At 39.5% G+C, this 18156-nt stretch overlaps 1 protein-coding gene across 2 annotated transcripts; it reads left to right on the forward strand.

The window, feature by feature from the left end:
- The first annotated feature begins 6983 nt into the window (after nt 1–6983).
- LOC144520747 (large neutral amino acids transporter small subunit 1-like) lies at nt 6984–17807 on the forward strand. Of its 2 annotated transcripts, none has more exons than XM_078254722.1 (11): nt 6984–7282; nt 7936–8463; nt 8612–8737; nt 10846–10951; nt 11092–11136; nt 11546–11669; nt 11793–11896; nt 12258–12354; nt 12767–12916; nt 15526–15700; nt 15952–17807. In XM_078254722.1, the coding sequence occupies exons 1-11, from the start codon at nt 7207–7209 to the stop codon at nt 16026–16028; spliced, it is 1608 nt and encodes a 535-aa protein (XP_078110848.1). In that variant the 5' UTR covers nt 6984–7206; the 3' UTR covers nt 16029–17807. The 2 variants fall into 2 exon arrangements, with proteins under 2 accessions (XP_078110848.1, XP_078110847.1); XM_078254721.1 differs by having other exon boundaries at nt 6986–7282; nt 7933–8463.
- The last annotated feature ends 349 nt before the right edge of the window (nt 17808–18156 follow it).

Consider the following 18156-nt stretch of genomic DNA (forward strand, 5'->3'; position numbering starts at 1 on the left):
AACTACCAAAAGTAAGCAGTTTAAATTGTGTAATGTTATACTTCAAACCCTCCTAAATCTATGTACAATGTAAGTAGAAGTTCATATTAATCCTATTTACAAATCTCACATGGTTCTAATAAAACCTAGTTTATATCCATGATGTTCCACTTCCAGGATTGCTGGATGCATGTCTTTTCGCCGATGTTCGTTTCCTTCCGCTGTCTTTGTGTTGGAATTTTAAACTCCGGTGGATTTCTGAGGACTATGTTTAACTGCTCCTCAGATCTCTGCAGGGTAAATCCAGACAGGGCTAGACTATCCTTGGAGGATGGTCTGGCAAAGTGAGACTAAATAAAACCTAAATAGCTTGAAAGTAAAATCTGTTGTTTTTCCAACAAAGGTCAAGTTAAACGGAAAGGTTTCTCTGATGCAAACTGAAGGAAGTAAAGTTGGTGCAGGAAGGAGGTATTTTACAGCTGCAGCCTCTCATGGAGAGAAATGCTTCTGCCTTATCAGATCACACACCCTAATCTTTCCCTGCTTCTATTTTCTCCTCAGTGACAGTGGGGCTTTTGTCACGGCCAAAACATCTAAGAGCTATGTGGGCTAAAAAACATCCTATATATTTTCCATGTATAAGCAGCACGTCAGGTCTCCCAGCATCAATTTTCAATTGCGCAGAGTATAGTATATTTCCACTACTAAATGTAAGGTGGACAAACGATTGTGCGTCACTCAATATGGTGTGGATTAATTGCCTGTAAATGGGTTCCATTTGTGATGTTTGGCACCCATTAGCAGACCCTGACTGTCACTACACAGCTATTTAATCTATTTGGAGCTTATGTGCATGTGTTTGTCTATAATAAGGAATAAGTGGTTAGAATAGTTGGAGACAGGGTTAGAGGGAATAAACGGGCTAGAGAGAATAGGAAGAAGAAGGGGTTTGTGAAAAGACAGGGAGACATTGGCCGAGGAAAGTCAGGGTCAATACTGTCAGGGCACATTGACACCAAATGAAAGCAAACTCAAGCAGAAAGCCTGAGCTCCAGTATCCTTAACACACTCACACAACACCATTGGCCAGCTTTGTGATAAGCTATAAGGTAACAGGAGGATGGATGGAGCAACACGGAGGAGGAGGAGGTGGGAGCTTGGATTCAGAGAATGCAGTGATGGATACAGTTACATGTCTTCTAGCATGTTTCAGGCCAGCTTAGTGACAGTTGATCAAGGAGGGAGTACTGACGGCTCAAGGCACAAAATATATTACTAGAATTAGAAGGCGTTTGATCCGCTTATCAGATGGGCTCTGTTACCTTTAGGCTACACATTTGCTGTGGCATCAGCAGCAGATGACACAAACACATGTGGGGGAGTGCATCAGCTCATAAAAGAGAGAGAGAGAGAGAGAGAGAGAGAGAGAGAGAGAGAGAGCGAGAGAGAGAGAGAGAGAGAGAGAGAGAGAGAGAGAGAGAGAGAAAATATTTTGTTTCAGTTTAATGGTGTAGATCTGAATAAAACAGGAGTAATGACATTCAGCATTAGGTTACTGTTATGTTTTTGCTCCTGTCCATAAACAAGGACAGTGATGAGTGGAACAATTTTTCTTTGGATACGCAAATATCAGTGCAGCAGTGAACATGTACAAAGATACTGCAGTAAGCACACCATTTCATTTCACTTGCAGTTTCAAGTGTTATTATTAGGTCACTAAATGGCATTGTAACCATGGAGATGCCAAAAAATGTAGACGGAACCTTAAGCACATAATTATGTCCCTGCTTAGCAACTTTCAGTTTGAATGGATCTTTGAAGAGTGGACAGGTATTAAAAGGTAAAAACAGAGGAGATTAAAGCAGCCTGTGAAATAAGATTACAGTTACGGAACTGCGAGAAGAAAGCTGTAAGGAAAAAAGCAACACGAGAACAATAAAGAGCAGCCAAAAATAGAAAGGCCAAAAATAAATGAAAGCAATCCAAGACAAAATAGGGAAAAGACAATGAGAATACACAATCTGATGCTTACAGAGACACGTAAAAACAAATCATATGATGTTGCAGGGAGTATGATGAAGGCCTCTGACATGTTATATGAAATGGGGAAAATTGTCAAAACTATTATAAGTTTATGTCAATTAAACATGTTGTAGTGGTGCACTGGTGACCATGTTTTTGCTGATATTTTTGTTTCCCAGAGATGTCAACACATGCTCAGTATCTGCCAGATGTTAGTCATAACTTCTACCCATGAACTATGCCCTACCCCCACTGGTAAGTACAACTTTGAGGTACTGGTTCTTATTCCTTATATGACATTCCTCTGACGCCTGCACTCAGAAGTGACGTTGCAGATTAAGAGGCTGCATTCAACATGACTCATGAGATAAACTTCTTAAAATATTACTGTCAAAATGTTAAATTTGTAGCACCAAAAGCATTACATACAGTGTTGTTTTAGCTCTATAATAACGCATTTTCTACATAATGTAGTGAGCAAATAATCCTTAATTTGATTTGAAAGCGTAAAAAAATCCCCAGATTAGAGATAGAAGGTGGCATTATTGCAATACGGTTATGATTATGACACACTGCTGTAGTTTAGTGTGTGATAATCAGGCTTAGCTACGCCAGGATCAACCATTAAATACTGTTTACTCATCAATATTTTAACCCTCTTCACAATGAGTGTTAATATTTGAATACTTGGGTATATTTACTGCGAACAAGCCTACACATGTGTTTTCAATGCAGTATTTTTTCTACTGTGGAATTGTTTCTTTTACTTAAATCCAGATATTAATTCTTCCTCCACCTCTGCCACCAACTATTTTTAAACAGTCTACTTTTAAGACACCGTTGTCTTACCGAAAGAGATGGAGCACAAGCTGCATTTAAATGCAGAAGAAAATCATGATTTTTTCTTGCAGCAGGTTTGCAGCCTCCTTTAAGATGCTGTCACAGTGCTGCCTGTGGGCTGGCTGTCCATCAACATCTGTCATCACTGTCAGCAAAAGCAGTAATTAATGTGCCATCATACTGGTGCAACACATTGGGTATAATGCCATATCAGTCCAATCATACAAGCAATATATTTTTAAATAATTGCCTGCCTGATAATCTCAGCAATGCAGTCATCCCACTCATTCAAATTACACAAACATTATTGCAGTAGGGATCATTTGTGTCTCTCATAATATGATTTGCAATAATTTATGCATTTTAGGCAGAATTTCAATGTTGTAGGCCTACATGGTTGAGGTGGAGCTAATTTTATCATAATCAACCTGCGATGTGTTCTGTATTTAAATATCAATCTGTTGGGTCATATAGTGGAATGAAAAGTACATTAATGATCTCTGAAGTATAGTAGAATATAAGTTAAAAGTAGTAGAACATGGAAATATTAATGCAACACCTCATAACTGTACTTAGGTGAGGTACTTGAGTAAATGCAATTACTTGTATAACATCATTGACTTCATCTTTTTAATTATCATGTCACCTCACAGAAGTGAACGATGGCTTAAGAAAAGATTTTCTTGGGGTTATGAAGCATACCAATCAACAGGAAAATGTATTATTATTAAAATTATTAACCAGCAGGATCACAATGTGCTTAGACCTGCCATGATAAAGTTACTGGCAGGAGAAAGTTACTTAGTACATTCCCTCAAGTACAATATTAAGGTATTTCCATTTTCTGGCATTTTAAAAAAGGGAAATATTTCATTTTTTACTTTTTACTGTACAGCTGCAGTAAGTTCTTTGTGCAGATTAACATACAAAATCAGATCATAAAACATGATGCATTGTTTGTAGACTGAACAACCCAAAACAAAATGACATGTAAAGTAGGCTATATAAAGTAAATCGGCTCCACTTGAACCAACTCCAGCATTACAATTATTAATAGTTATATACTTTCAATTAAGACTTGAATACCTATTCTGGCAATGGTTATTAGTCAATTCAAATAAAAAGATAAGAATACAAGCTGTAGGATAATAGTTTAATTTAAGTAATTTCTTACATATTTATTGTGTGCCACTATTGGTAGTAGCCTAATAGATGTGGACCTCTGTAAACACTGTTATTGATTTGATTCTCAGCTTGTGTTGTGTGGATACATTAATTTATTATAGCCTACGTGAAATTAAATTAAAAATGTTCTAATGTAAATGATTATGCCCCAGTGTGGTGAATATTAGAGATAAAAGTGAGTTTTGGGCCTGCAGCCCCGAGTGATTCTGCCAGCAAGCGTAACAACAGTGCATCCCTGATTGGCTCGCCCTACCCACTCCTCTTGCCTAAACATAACCCTCCTCTTGCCTAAACCTAACCAACCCAACCAGAGCGGGCAACGAGTACTAGCCATTCAGGGATGAGTTCCCTAATGAATATTCATGTGTCTCCCCCTACCATCCTACAAAACAATGTCGCCCCCGGTACTACAGCTGCTACTAGGTAGAATGACGACAGATTACATGCGACCTCTACAATACCGTCCTTAAAGATAAGAGAAAATTAAGCAAATCATAATTCTTGTTACAGCTGTTGTAAGAGAATGTAATACTGTTAATATGCTTAAATAAACCTACTTTATTGTAAGAATTTCTGATATAATTCCTTTGATTTTCTTTTTAAAATTATAACAGTGGAACTGACGCTACAAGAGTTTTTTTCCCCAGTAAAACAATGTGGCTATACTTTCCAGATGCTTATTCCTCCCTCACTAGCATATTCATTCTTTTAGCTAATAATATAGCCTACTTGACACCAGACATCAGAGAGAGTTTGACATGAAAATGGAGGATTTGCAATTAGTCTTACTTTTGTGCTAAACATTAATGTAAACTATGCAACTTGGACAGTGATAGCAGCCAGATTGCAATCCAATATGTTGCGTTATGCATTTCGAAGTGCTGGGGCACAGATTGTGCCTGTAGCCTACAAACAAATAATAACGTATAAAGCCTAAATAATAACATCTTTGTAGTTTGCGGTGGCCATTATTTGGCTAATATACCTTTACATTTGATTTACATTACCCATGATCCCTCACGGTTTTTTGAACGTTTTGATTCAAGACTACTTACAAACAACAGAGACGATCTTTTGAAAGAGCAAACTGCCGCTCGCATTGTATAAGATTAGGCTATTATTGATTAACGTTATACTGCGGGACCATTTCCAACTTTTGTGACACCGTGATTGTGAATAACCGTTGTCTCGCTTCCTATTTATGCAGCGCGCTTCGCCTTAAACATCCGGGCATTCAGAAGGCTTGCTATCTGGGCTACATGCGGAGAACCTAGTTTCTCTCTCCCGCCCAGGGGAAAGTCCCCGGACCCGTGGCAGAAAGTGTCCCTGGTGGAAACCAGTCACGGCTCCACGCTGTACCGTTTATAAGCTAAGACGTTCACTTGAACAGAGCTTGGTGATCGTGGGCCGTATTTGTCAGCGTTGATAGTAATGCAAGCAGTTACTAACGCGGAAACAGAACGGGGCTCATTCTCGGAATGCACTTTTTAACCCTTATTCAAATAAATCTTGATAATAACATCAGTAGCTCATATTACCTACTCAGTATCGTTGCGACACATTAAGTGCATGTTTACGTCGAAAACACATAAAGTGAACTTGTTAGGCTACTTCATAAATGGCCTCAAAACAAACTCAATTTATTAGTTTGAGATGAAAATACGTAGCCTACACCATCTCCCTCTCTTGCATTGCATGTTGGCTACCGCTATTGTTTATTTGCATATAGAGAAGCCTACTATTTTATGTATTTCTTTTATATTGTTTTTAATATTAAATATTGTTTTTAATGTCAGGGAGTGCAATCGCAATTTAGTTGTAATGCTGTCTTGCACAAATGATTAATAGTTTCTTATTTTATCTTATTATGTCCTATTTTATACAGCCTATGATTATACCGCAGTAACGTGTTTAGATCGCCATCTTGTGGTTGAAAAGGTGACGTGCAACCCATTAGCGCCAAGCCAAGTGCCTAACATAAATTCAGGGAAATCAACCTTATAGACTATAATTTTGCAAATAAAAACGTAAAAAATATCGACGAAAAATGTCACAGCCTCTTTTAACCTTTTTCTTATGAAGCGCACCGAACGTTTATCAATTTCGTGATAAAAGGCATGCATTGTTTGATATTTTAACAACTCAAACAACTCAGATAGTTATAATTCGGTAACTATAAATTGTCTTTATTTTTTCCAACTGTACAGAATATCCAGCAAAATAATTTCAATAGCTGATTTTACTCTTAAAAAATCTATATATCTAGCCCAGTATGTGTCTGTACCCTCCTAAAGTACTGCCCCTGTTGTTATGGAGCAGTATGAGCACACTGGCTCTGTAATGCTGTTTACAAGTTTGGTCCTGTTTGAACACCTGGTGGCAATTTCACAGTTAGCCAACATGGATGGATGGATGGTGAAAATAAAGTGGTGAATCACGTGATACAGAAACATTATGTGCCTTATCATCATTATTCTGAAGTGGCAGCACTGAACATGGCCAGTGGGTCTCCATTTTCTCTCTGGTGTCACCTTTCTGCACGACACAACAGGGACACTTGTTTCCCATGTTGACACCACTAGAGGGAGCACCGGATCTACATCTTCCTTCCTAATACACTCTGACATGAATGCACACACAGACACACATGGATATACTGTATACTACTGGATTAGGCAGCACGCACAAAGATTACAGCATCACATGGTGGCCCCTCCAAATGGTGTCTGCCAGTAACCTGCTTCCCCCTCTGAGCTATCCCATCATTCATTTGGAGTGGGTTTAGGCTCACGCAGCAGCAGCAGCAGCAGCAGCAGCAGCATCACAAAGGTTCAGCTCCTCCCTGCTGTATCCTGGAGCGACAGAGGGAGGGAGACAGAGGGAGGGAGGGAGGGAGGGAGGGAGACAGAGGGAGGGAGCGATAGAGGATCAGGGTCAGATGAATTGCAGTCTGAGTGACGAAGGCAGTGTTTGCAAATGAAGAGGAGAGTATGTGTGCATGTGTGTGAGAGAGGACGAATCAGGGAGGGCTAGAGAGAGAGCTTGGGGTGGGGGGGATTGTGTGTGTAAGGGGAGACAGAGAGGAAATCCAGGCAGGAGGAGGAAGTGGACATAAAGGGAGTAAGGGAAAGGGGGCAGGAGGAAAAAGACAAAACAAGGGGACCCAGATAAAGAGGGAAGATGGCTGAGCCGGAGCTGAAATTAAGGAGCAGCCGGGAGAGCGTTGCCAAGGCGGTGAGCCAGGAGAAGATGGGGGGTAGGTACAGTGCATGCTCACACTCCTGTATATACCACATGGTGCAGGGCTGCATTATTCTGCCATGCGTTCTGATGCAACATTGCCTGATGCAAAAGTACCTTGAGAGTGATATGGCTATAGTGATGAATCATGGTGTTTTGGGTGTCTGTGTGATAGTGATACATGACTGAGGTGTCAGGTGAGGGAATGTGACACATATTACGCAGAAATAGAGCTTGTGTTTACATGTGGGCCCTTTCTTGACTGTGTAAACAGAATCACCTGATGCTGTGTGTGTCAACATTAACAGAGGGAGAGGTACATTAGGAAAACAACAGTTAAAATATCCAGATGAGCCTGTTTATTCTGTTTTTGAACAGTCCATGCTACACATTTCCCCCAAATTGCTGAACCAGAATGCACACTGCTTGACACATGGACATTAGAAAACAATGTCTGTTTTGTTCTTGTTTTCATATAACAAGTATGGGATTTTATTCTGTTAAATGATTCAGTGCCTGAAATATCACAGCAAAGCAAATTAGGACTACTTTATTACTTTGATAATTTTCTCTTTTATTTGTGACCACTGGCAACACCAAACGGCCGTACCTCAAATGTGAAACTCTCTTGTCTCATTTCCTGGTCTGCTGTCCTCTCTCCTCCAGCAGCTGAAGCAGACCCAGACCAAGATGATCTGATTGTAGAGCACCCAGCGTCTCCATCTACCCCCATGGTCCCTGCTCCCACTGACACAGGCCCTACCATCGGCTTGCCTGCCAAAGAGAAGATTGTGCTCAAACGCAGCATCACTCTCTTCAATGGTGTGGGAATGATCATAGGCACCATCATTGGCTCTGGCATTTTTGTCACTCCAACAGGTGTGATCAAAGAGACCGGCTCAGCTGGGCTCTCCCTGATCATCTGGTCTGCCTGTGGAGTGATCTCTACCATGGGCGCCCTATGCTACGCTGAGCTGGGCACAACCATCACCAAGTCGGGGGGAGACTACACTTACATCCTGGAGGTGTATGGCGAACTGGCGGCTTTTCTAAAGCTGTGGGTGGAGATGCTCATTATCAGACCGTCATCACAGTATGTGGTGTCGCTGGTGTTTGCTACCTACCTTCTGAAACCTCTCTACCCAAACTGCAGCGTGCCTGACAGTGCAGCCAAGCTCATTGCCTGCTTGTGTCTTAGTGAGTGGGGATTGTTGGCTGGGGTTAGCTTGCAAAGACTTCATTTTCTTTCTTTACAGATGACATATAATCAAATTCACTTATTTGATACACTCAATTCCAGGTGATTATTCCCCTACTCTCTTTTGTATCTCCCCACCTCCTGTAGCCTCCCTGACGTTTGTAAACTGCATAAGCGTGAGAGCGGCCACCAAGGTGCAGGACTTGTTCACAGCCTCCAAATTGCTAGCCCTGATCATCATCATCCTCTTTGGCTTCATCCAGATTTCCACAGGTGAGTCCCACTTACTCACTGACTGAGCCACCGATTGTTTGTCGTGGTTAGGCTCATTCAGAGACAATGTCAAACTTAGCTGCAGAACATTCTGTGGTCTTCAAAACACAAAGAGACCCAAAGCAGTGATAATAACACATGATTCCAACAGATTAATGTTATTACTCAAGCTGATATCAATTGCCAGCTGGGTTTTGCAATTTAGTCTATTTTACTATCTGGTATCATTTCCAATGTGAATACTATCATCTTGATCGCTACTTGATGCTGAGTTAAGTGGATGAGTTAGACAAGTTGATACTAAGTCCAATCTCTTGTAAAACTTTATTGTTAGACCAAGAAAATACATGGAAAACAAGCTCATCACTTTAGTGTGAAAGAAAAACTGCTTCTTGTTTGATGTGCGTGCCAAATTAAAGATATTTTAACTGTATTGCTGCCTTTGGCTGACACTTTTTAAACCTTTTAAATAGATTCTAATCAGTTTAAACTGGCACCTTTTTTGAAACTTAAGTGTCATCAAACTTTGCTTCAAATCCTCTTTGATGGGTATTTGTGTGTTTTCTTTTCTCCTAGCAAACATTGCATTCTCCACCGTCCAATATGATAAGTGTGTATTTTCCAGAATCCAGCTGTATACAGTGTGCTAAACCAATTCCCACTTGTTTTCATTGTTTATTGCAATATAATAATAATAATAATAATGTAGGTATTACCAAATTATAGTTATATCCATCAGTGTTAACTGACGCTGCTGAAACTGAGGTTTATTTCTTTTGTCTCTAATGAGCAACAAATTGTTGACTAACACTAATGAGCCCAACCAAGCAGACTGCCCTCGTTTCAGTTTGTTAGCACAGTTGATGAGTTTAAACACAAGGCTTGTCTGTCTGCAGCTATGTGTTTGAGTCTGAGCAAGTGTGCAGCCATGTACATGTGTTTCTGCGTGGGTGTACTTTGAAGTTGAACGCTGATGAGCATAATTGGTTTAATATATGACTCATCTGTACAATATACTGTATATGTAGGCCTATATTCCCTGTAAATATGTAATATGTACAATATGTAACAAACCATGATATCATTGATATAGTTATATGAGGGAAATAGTGGCATGACATTTTAGAAACATTGATGCTGTAAAAATAGACAATTTCTCTGCCTGCATTAATTCATTGTCCTTACAATGAATCTCAATATGAACTGAATCTGTCATACTGTTGCTCTAAACATGGAGGCAACCACTGCTGATATGATTCACAAGTGCAATGTCAACTTCATCTTGAATAAAACAAGATAGATATGCTTTACAAAACTTAAATAGTAAAGCAACAGAATCAGCTCCAGTCACGTTATTCAAAATACAACAGCGTGAGAAGACAGGGTGGCCATCGTTTGCTTCATGCTACATCTGCTGCCCCACCGTCCCCCCCCCCTTTTTTTTTTTGCAAGACCCTGCCCACCACCATTGTGCGCCACACTGTGTTACCATGGAAACTAGGCGGGGAAGCTTGCCGGCTGTTGTCACACTGTGGTCTTACAGAGCGAGAGAGAAGGACAGAATGAGAAAATAATGTGTGTGTAATATGCCTCATGGTATCTGAGGAGAGAGAGGAAGAGGAGAGAACTCAAGATTTCAAACACACACGCACACACAAGCACACACACACACACACACACACACACACACACACACACACACACACACACACACACACACACACACACACACACACACACACACACTTATTTAGTAAAATGTCAGCTGGACAGATCCTGATTATGTTTCGTTTCAGTTCATCTAAGCAGATGCTCAAAACTGGAAGCAAAGTGTTTAGAGTCCCAGCTGGCTAGTTTAAAATGTCAAGCCTGTCAAAGGGCAGCTGGCAACAGCCTGGCCTTGATGTAAGAAGTAGAGGCAGCAGCCCTGAATGAGAATCCATTAGATGTCTATGAAACCACACGATTCATGAACTTCATGAACTAAAGCTCATAGTGAAGAGAGAAATGTTTCAGTTGACTCCTTTAACTTCTTCTTCTTCCTGTATGTGTGTGTGTGTGTGTGTGTGTGTGTGTGTGTGTGTGTGTGTGTGCGTGTGCGTGTGCAGGTGATGTGCCATACCTGAAACCAGACAAGGCATTTGAAGGCAGCAAACTGGGAGTGGACAATATTGTCTTAGCTCTGTACAGTGGTCTCTTTGCGTTTGGAGGCTGGTGAGACCTTTGTAATTATAGACCAAAAATTGAAATTATTTATTCATAGCTGCCAAGTGATTGCTTTGCAAAACAATATATATATATAATTCCAGTATTTATCCAATCCCTAAAATATTGTTGAACTCTATTTATTTTAGGAATTACCTGAATTACGTGACCGAGGAGATGATCAATCCAGAGAGGTGATTTAAATGCCAACAACATAACTGCCATCATCCATGACTGAGTTTGTTTACCATAAGTTGATTGCATGGAGATACAGTATACAAGTGACATGATGCCCCTTATATTTTACTCCAATCCAATACAAAAAGCAGTCTCAAAAACGTCTGTAGAGCTGAATCAACAGCTCTTGACAAAAGCAAATTACAAGCTTGAGTTTTGGATTGTCTCAGTTGTTTTGTTTTATATTACATAATCTAGCACGGCTGACCACTACTTACATATAAAATGTTATGGTCACATTTGCCAACTGGATTGCATAAAATTGAACACACATTAAATCACTGATCTCATAAATACAAAGAAAACAATCCGATATTATTAGATAATATGTTATTTCCTCAAATGACCTATGACCTCCCCCCATAGAAACCTGCCCTTGTCCATCATCATATCCATGCCGATAGTGACGGTGGTGTACGTTCTTACCAACCTGGCCTACTTCACCACCATCTCTCCTGAAGTCATGGTCGAGTCTGAGGCTGTTGCCGTGGTGAGCTTCAAACTTCTGTCATACATTTACCACAGCTACAACTTGCAGACTGTAACTCAAAGCCATCCGTTGCATCTTGTTGGTAGGTTGTATTTTCTCATGTATGTTTGTGCTGTTTGGCAGAGTTTTGGGGAGTACCATCTTGGTGTGATGTCCTGGCTGATTCCTGTCTTTGTGGGACTGTCCTGCTTCGGAGCCGTCAACGGATCCCTGTTCACCTCAGCACGGTGTGTGTTTGGATATAGAGAGTAAAACTTCTGTCAAAGTAGCATTTTGATGCTCTTATACAACAGTTTATAACTGTTACAGTTAATTCAATGTGTTTGGGGTGGGAACTAAATTTCGGGAGTTCTTGTTTGGTGGATGTGTGTTTAAAAGTTTAACCAGTTTTGAGCACAATATTCCTTTGCAATGATTAAATTGCAGTCAGACATAGGTCTTTATGGGGTTAAACACTGTAAAATGTTGGGACGATGTGCAGTTCCATATGATATCAGGGTAAATCTGCGTCTGTTACTGGTTGGAAAATGTTATTAAGGCCAACTATTTCATCACTAAATAACCATAACAAAGCTTTCTCTCTTCTAGGTTGTTCTATGCTGGAGCTCGAGAGGGTCAACTCCCTGCTGCTCTGGGTTTGGTCCACACAGACCTCTTCACACCAGTGCCCTCCCTCATCTTCACAGTAAGACGCCTGCTACTAACAGCAATGATCTGACATCTTACTTTTGTGTTTTATCAGTGATCACCTTTAAATATTCTTGGTATCAAATAAGCCCAACAATCTACTATGACATCCAATGAGGTTTTAGTAAATAATCTATCTGCAACAGCATCAAAAGGTTTCTGACGTGTGTCCTTCAATTTTGAGCAGTTAAATATGGTTGTTAGTTTTTAGTTATTTTTATTAGACAAGATTTCTTTTGTCAAAGCCCCTAAAACTAGTTACAACTCTCTGAATGTTCACAGCATGAACGCATTTACCATAAAACATATTCTACAAGAATCACTCTTAAAACATATATCCAAAGAACATGAGGAGTACATGTGTGTGTTTATATGCTACAAAACAAAAACTTCCTTTTCCCTTGTATCAGTGTTTGCTGTCCATGATGTACGCCATCTCCCAGGACATCTTCTCTGTCATCAATCTCTTCAGCTTCTTCACCTGGCTGTGTGTTGGTATGGCCATTGCTGGCATGCTCTGGCTGCGCTTTACCAAGCCCGACCTCAGAAGGCCAATTAAGGTAGAGTACCCTAGTCTGAAAGGTTGTAGAGGTATACAAGTGATGTAAGACCTTTGCTCTACCTGAACCTCAGCCAGTTTCTTTGTCTGCCTAAAACATCAACATGTCTCCTGGTTTCATCGAGCATCCACCTATTATTATTATTATTATTATTTTTAAATGAAAGCGCCATTGTATCACTGCTCCTGTTGTTGGTTGGAAGTGGAACCATACTGTGTTTTCAGAATAGGAGGGAGTGGTGTTTGCACACATGTACATGGCTCTTTGTTTCTGTTTCATCATGGGAATATTACTTTGGTTGACCAGTCTTTCATCTTACCTTTGAGCCTGAGGCTCTCATCCCATTTGTTTTAAAAGATGAACCTCTAACAAGGAATAAATATAGCTCAAACTTGAAGTACCAAAAGGAAAGTTGAAGTACTTATCATTCAGGATGGGCCATTTATTATATAATTGAATTATAATGATTGCTGCATTAATGTGTATGCAACTTTAAAAGCTGCAGTGGGTAGAAAGCTGCATACGCAGAACACTGACTTTCCAACGCGTGAAAACAGGAGATGCAGAAGTCTAGTTTTCACTGAGACCACTTGAATTACAATTTGTTGAAAGATTATTATGGAATTGTTGCCCAACAAGCCAAAAATAAATGGAAGCTGATAAAGATGGAAATAATTTAATTACTTTATATACTGATGGGTGAGTACCTTGTGAATTCCCCCTGGAAATCAATAAAGTCCTATCTTAAAGTATAATGATACATCATCATTTACTTGTTGATTCTATTTTGTATTATTCATTTTAATTTGTAGTAACCAGTGAAAGTTATCAAATAAATGTAGTGGAGTCAAAAGTAAAATCTTAGCGGTATACAGTAACAGAAAATTTAAATACTTAAGTAAAGCACAAGTACCTCAAAATTGTACTTAAGTACAGTATTTGAGAAAGTGTACTTAGTTACTTTCCACTACTGGTTTTAATTGATTATACACACAAATAACCCAATAAGGCAAATAACTTTGACTGTTTATCTGTCATGACACGGGGGATTTGAGGACCCAAACGTAGAGAGCAGGCAAGGGTATAATCATTGACATATATAAAATGGACCAACAGATCCCGTTGCTCTGGACGGAGATCAGTGAAGGATATTAGAAGCACTTTTCCAGTGATGGCTGAGCATTACTGCGCAGCCTCCAACTGAGCTCGAAGACGTAAATGTGACGTGAGCAACCTGTCTAAAAGTTATAAGTCTTCTAGTAGCTGTGCCAAGAGAAATCTCAATCATTCCGAATCTTGCAGAGACGGAGAGCGTAGGTATATGTAAGGAGATAACATGGACACAGGCTAATTATTGCTAACTAAAATGCTAGTTAACATTAGTAATTAAACTTAAACAGCTAATGTGAGTCAAAACTGCCTGCGAGCTTCTCCTGTACTGTACGGTAATTTCTCTACTGTGCGACAGTATCGCGTGGTTATTACGCAATCATTGGCCTATTTTTACAAAAACTGCTTCTACAGAGCCATAACGTGAGATACAAGGTAATGGAGCCTTTTATACACTGTCGTGTTTCTTTAGAAATAATCAATGGACAAATAGAGTCTTTAAACGCTTCAGATGTAAAGTTATTCGCTGTCAAAGTGGCACCAAAATGAATGGCAGTCAATGGAATGCTAACGGGAGGTGATGGCTTGTTAGCATCAAAATGGCGCCATAGGAGCTACGCGTTCCAAGGAGAACCTTACCCCCTTGGGTATAATGAACTTGAGGATTTATTTAAACAAAAGCAGAGTTCATACCACTGAGTCCAAAATGCAGCAGGGAAGAAACAGCACAAGGAGTCCATAAAGAAGCAGGCAAAAACGAAGTCCAAAATGGATATCAAACAAAAGAACAGGATATCAAAAAACTAAAGTAATCCAGGAGCAGGAACTGCAGACAAAAAACTCCAAGGACGTGAAGACAGGACAGAACACGACTGGGAAATGACACGCTGACACAGTAGAGAAACAAACTAACAGCAACAAAATGATCTGACAACAGACAAAGGGCACGCAGAAACTAAATACACAGGGTAAATGAGAAAACAAGGAACAGGTGACACTAGGGCTGGGGAATAGGTGCAACACATTAGGAGTGGGCAGGGTAATCAAAAAGGCGGGAAAACACAGGAAATAAAACTAGACAAGACAAGGGAGAGAAACAGACTATCAAAATAAAACAGGAAACAGAAATATGCACAACCATAACAGAAATATACACCACAAGGAACAGAAATATACCCAACCACAACACTTATCATTATCTTATCACATCATCAGTCAAAGTTGCATTATTATGATGCCTTTACATTATTCAGTTCATGACATTTATAGTTTTGCTTACATTTTCCAGCTTTTTAGAGATGCATATATTATTTCACAAACGTATTACTGTACATAACATATAATAAGGCAGCAATGTCGTCATGAAAAATAGACTACATTAATAAATTAAATTAAAACATTTCAGAAGATCCATTCTCTAGCATTTTATCTACTCTCCTCTTCCTCTCTTTGTTCTAACAGAAACAAACAGCTACATCCATTGTATTTTCTTTCTGCAGGTGTATCTGTTCATCCCTGTGACTTTCGTTTTGGGCTGTGTCTTCATGATCGTTGTGTCCTTCTGGGCAGCTCCGTTTGAATGCCTGTTAGGCAGCGGCATTATTCTTACAGGCATCCCAGCGTACCTACTGGGCTACAAGTGGAAAAAACCCCATGTGATCAAGAAGATGCTGGGTGAGTGAGCCGTTTTTGTTTTTTTTAATACCGTCTTTGTCTATTTGTTTAGGCAAGGCCGGAGAATATCCACTCGAGTGCAGCTGTGGGCATTGATACATTTGGTTTGTTTATATAGTCGGCTTGAAGGACTCAAACCAAGGTGTTGATCCAGTGTGTAATACAATCTGACAACATTTGACCTACAGTGACCCAGAAAAAGAAAACAGACAGGGCTGATAGGGCTGATGTGATGAGTTGTTTCTCCTCAGAAATCTTCACCATGTTCTGTCAGAAGATCTTCATGTCTGTTCCTGAGGAGAGGGAGCAGCGCGAGGCGGATGAATAATGCTGGACAGACTGAACAAGATGGACTGACAATATCTTCCCCTGAACATTCTTAATATGTTTATATTAATTCACTTGTGATTTGGCTAAAGCAGTTTTTTAAAGGCATATTTTGTGAACACTACAAAATGTTTAAAAAAACTTGAAAAATCTTCGTCAGGTTTTTGACATTTTCCAAGAATGCTAGAACATGCTTACATGTTGCATGTTAGTTAGTTAATGGAGAGTCATGCTCTGATCTTAAAATGTGAGTAATTGTTGCAGACACATAATTAATTGTGTGTGTTCGAAGTTGCATACAATATACTCTAGTGGCCTAAAACATATATTGTTCACCTAAAGTTTACAAATAAGTGGCTTAGCGAGACATTTGATAAAAACTAACAACCTAGCTTCACATATTTTATTATAGTTTACAGTTTTATAGAATATGAAATCTAATAACCTTTGAGTTAAAACTGAGGACTTTCTGTTACAGTCAATGATGTATGGACTAGTTTAAAGTTAAAAGACATAAGGAACATATGTAACTGACAGTGTACAGTGTATAAATAAGGTCAGGCTTGAACGAGGAAATAGTTAACTAGCATTACACTGATTACATTATACACATACGCTACTTATATTTGTGGTAATGACAACTGATTTCAATATTTGTATTATTTGTATGCATTTGTAAAATGAATCCACAGCACTATCTGCAAGCACAAGCTAAAGTGAGATAAAACAGTGTATGTAGTGTTTCCTGAAGATGTGTTGCTGTAAGCAGGTCTCTTTCTTGTATCATGTTATTCTCACATCAAACCGTGTCAGAGTCAGCGCTCCACATGTGATGTTATTTGATGAAATGACAGTGGATACCAGCGGTTGTTTGTGAGGCATTATTATAAGAAACTGAAGACCTGCGTAGATGTCCTTCTGGTTGTGTTTAGAAGACTCCATTGTAGCGTTGATTGTATCTGTGCCGGCCATGTCAGTGCTGATATTCCAGTTTTTCTTTGTTGCATTGGCGCTAAAAGACCAAAATGAATGTTGCAAATTTAGTGACATCAGCTTTGCTTTTATATTTTACCTATACAATCTTACTTTTAAAGTGAATATCTGGGGTTTCCCCAAAGGTATTGTAAGCACATTCCCAGTCTACTCAAGATCACAGAGGAAAAAAAGTCTCAGAGGGAAGTGAAGGAGGGTCAGCCTCTACAGTGCAGGTTTTGCAGGACACTGCTGGGTCAACTGGAAATGCATATAGTAAAATTGAATAATAATACATAGACACAAAACAGAAAAAAATAGTGCCGTTCTTCCGACATAAATGGAACTGAAGTGTTTAGAAGTTGTGTTTAGGTGGGTTTGTGGGGGTGGAAGGTGGGGGTGCATGATCACTGAAGGCTTGTATCATGTGGATGCGCCAGCAGTTTTGTTATCATTACTTAAAATTCCTCATAAACTACACACTATAGCTTCAATAAATCCCATTACATTGTAACAGAGGGTGTCTAAAAAACACATCATATTGTTGACTATGCAGATAAATAATCTCTGCAGATCCCATCATATATTTCATGTTATGCACAACATGCTGTATCTCTATGTACAAAGTGGTAAGCATTGGTAAATCATCTATTGTTTTTGCTTAATGAAAATGTTATGGAGAACAAACTCTGTTAGCATATTTTTAATCTTAAAAATTGAAAGTACCCATGTCAATTATTGTAACTGTTGTATGTCAGTGACTATGGCGGGTACATGTAACAATAAACATATTTTTGTTCAAAGTTGACCTGGTTGTTTGTGTTTTGTAAAGCCAACAAAGAAGTGTTCCTCAGAGGGTTGAAATCAGATTACTCACTGCTGCGTAAATGCAGCGTCCTAATATACTTGCATCAGTTAACAAAAAGGCCAGGCCCAGCCTCTCAGCAGATAACATATAAATTTCTAATAGAACAAGCAATCCCAAAACACAAGATAGCTTCTATCCAAATGAGGATGTTTCACAAGCAGGATTTTCTCAAAATGTCGTCCAACGGCGGTATCATCTCAGCCATCAAGTGTTTGGGTAGTGATCTGTCCTCTCTTGTTTGTCTTGTCTTGTTTGTTGGCTGTCAGACAATGGTGCTGCCGATGCCTGT

Source organism: Sander vitreus, chromosome 7 (assembly GCF_031162955.1).
Source record: "Sander vitreus isolate 19-12246 chromosome 7, sanVit1, whole genome shotgun sequence".
Lineage (NCBI taxonomy): Eukaryota > Metazoa > Chordata > Actinopteri > Perciformes > Percidae > Sander > Sander vitreus.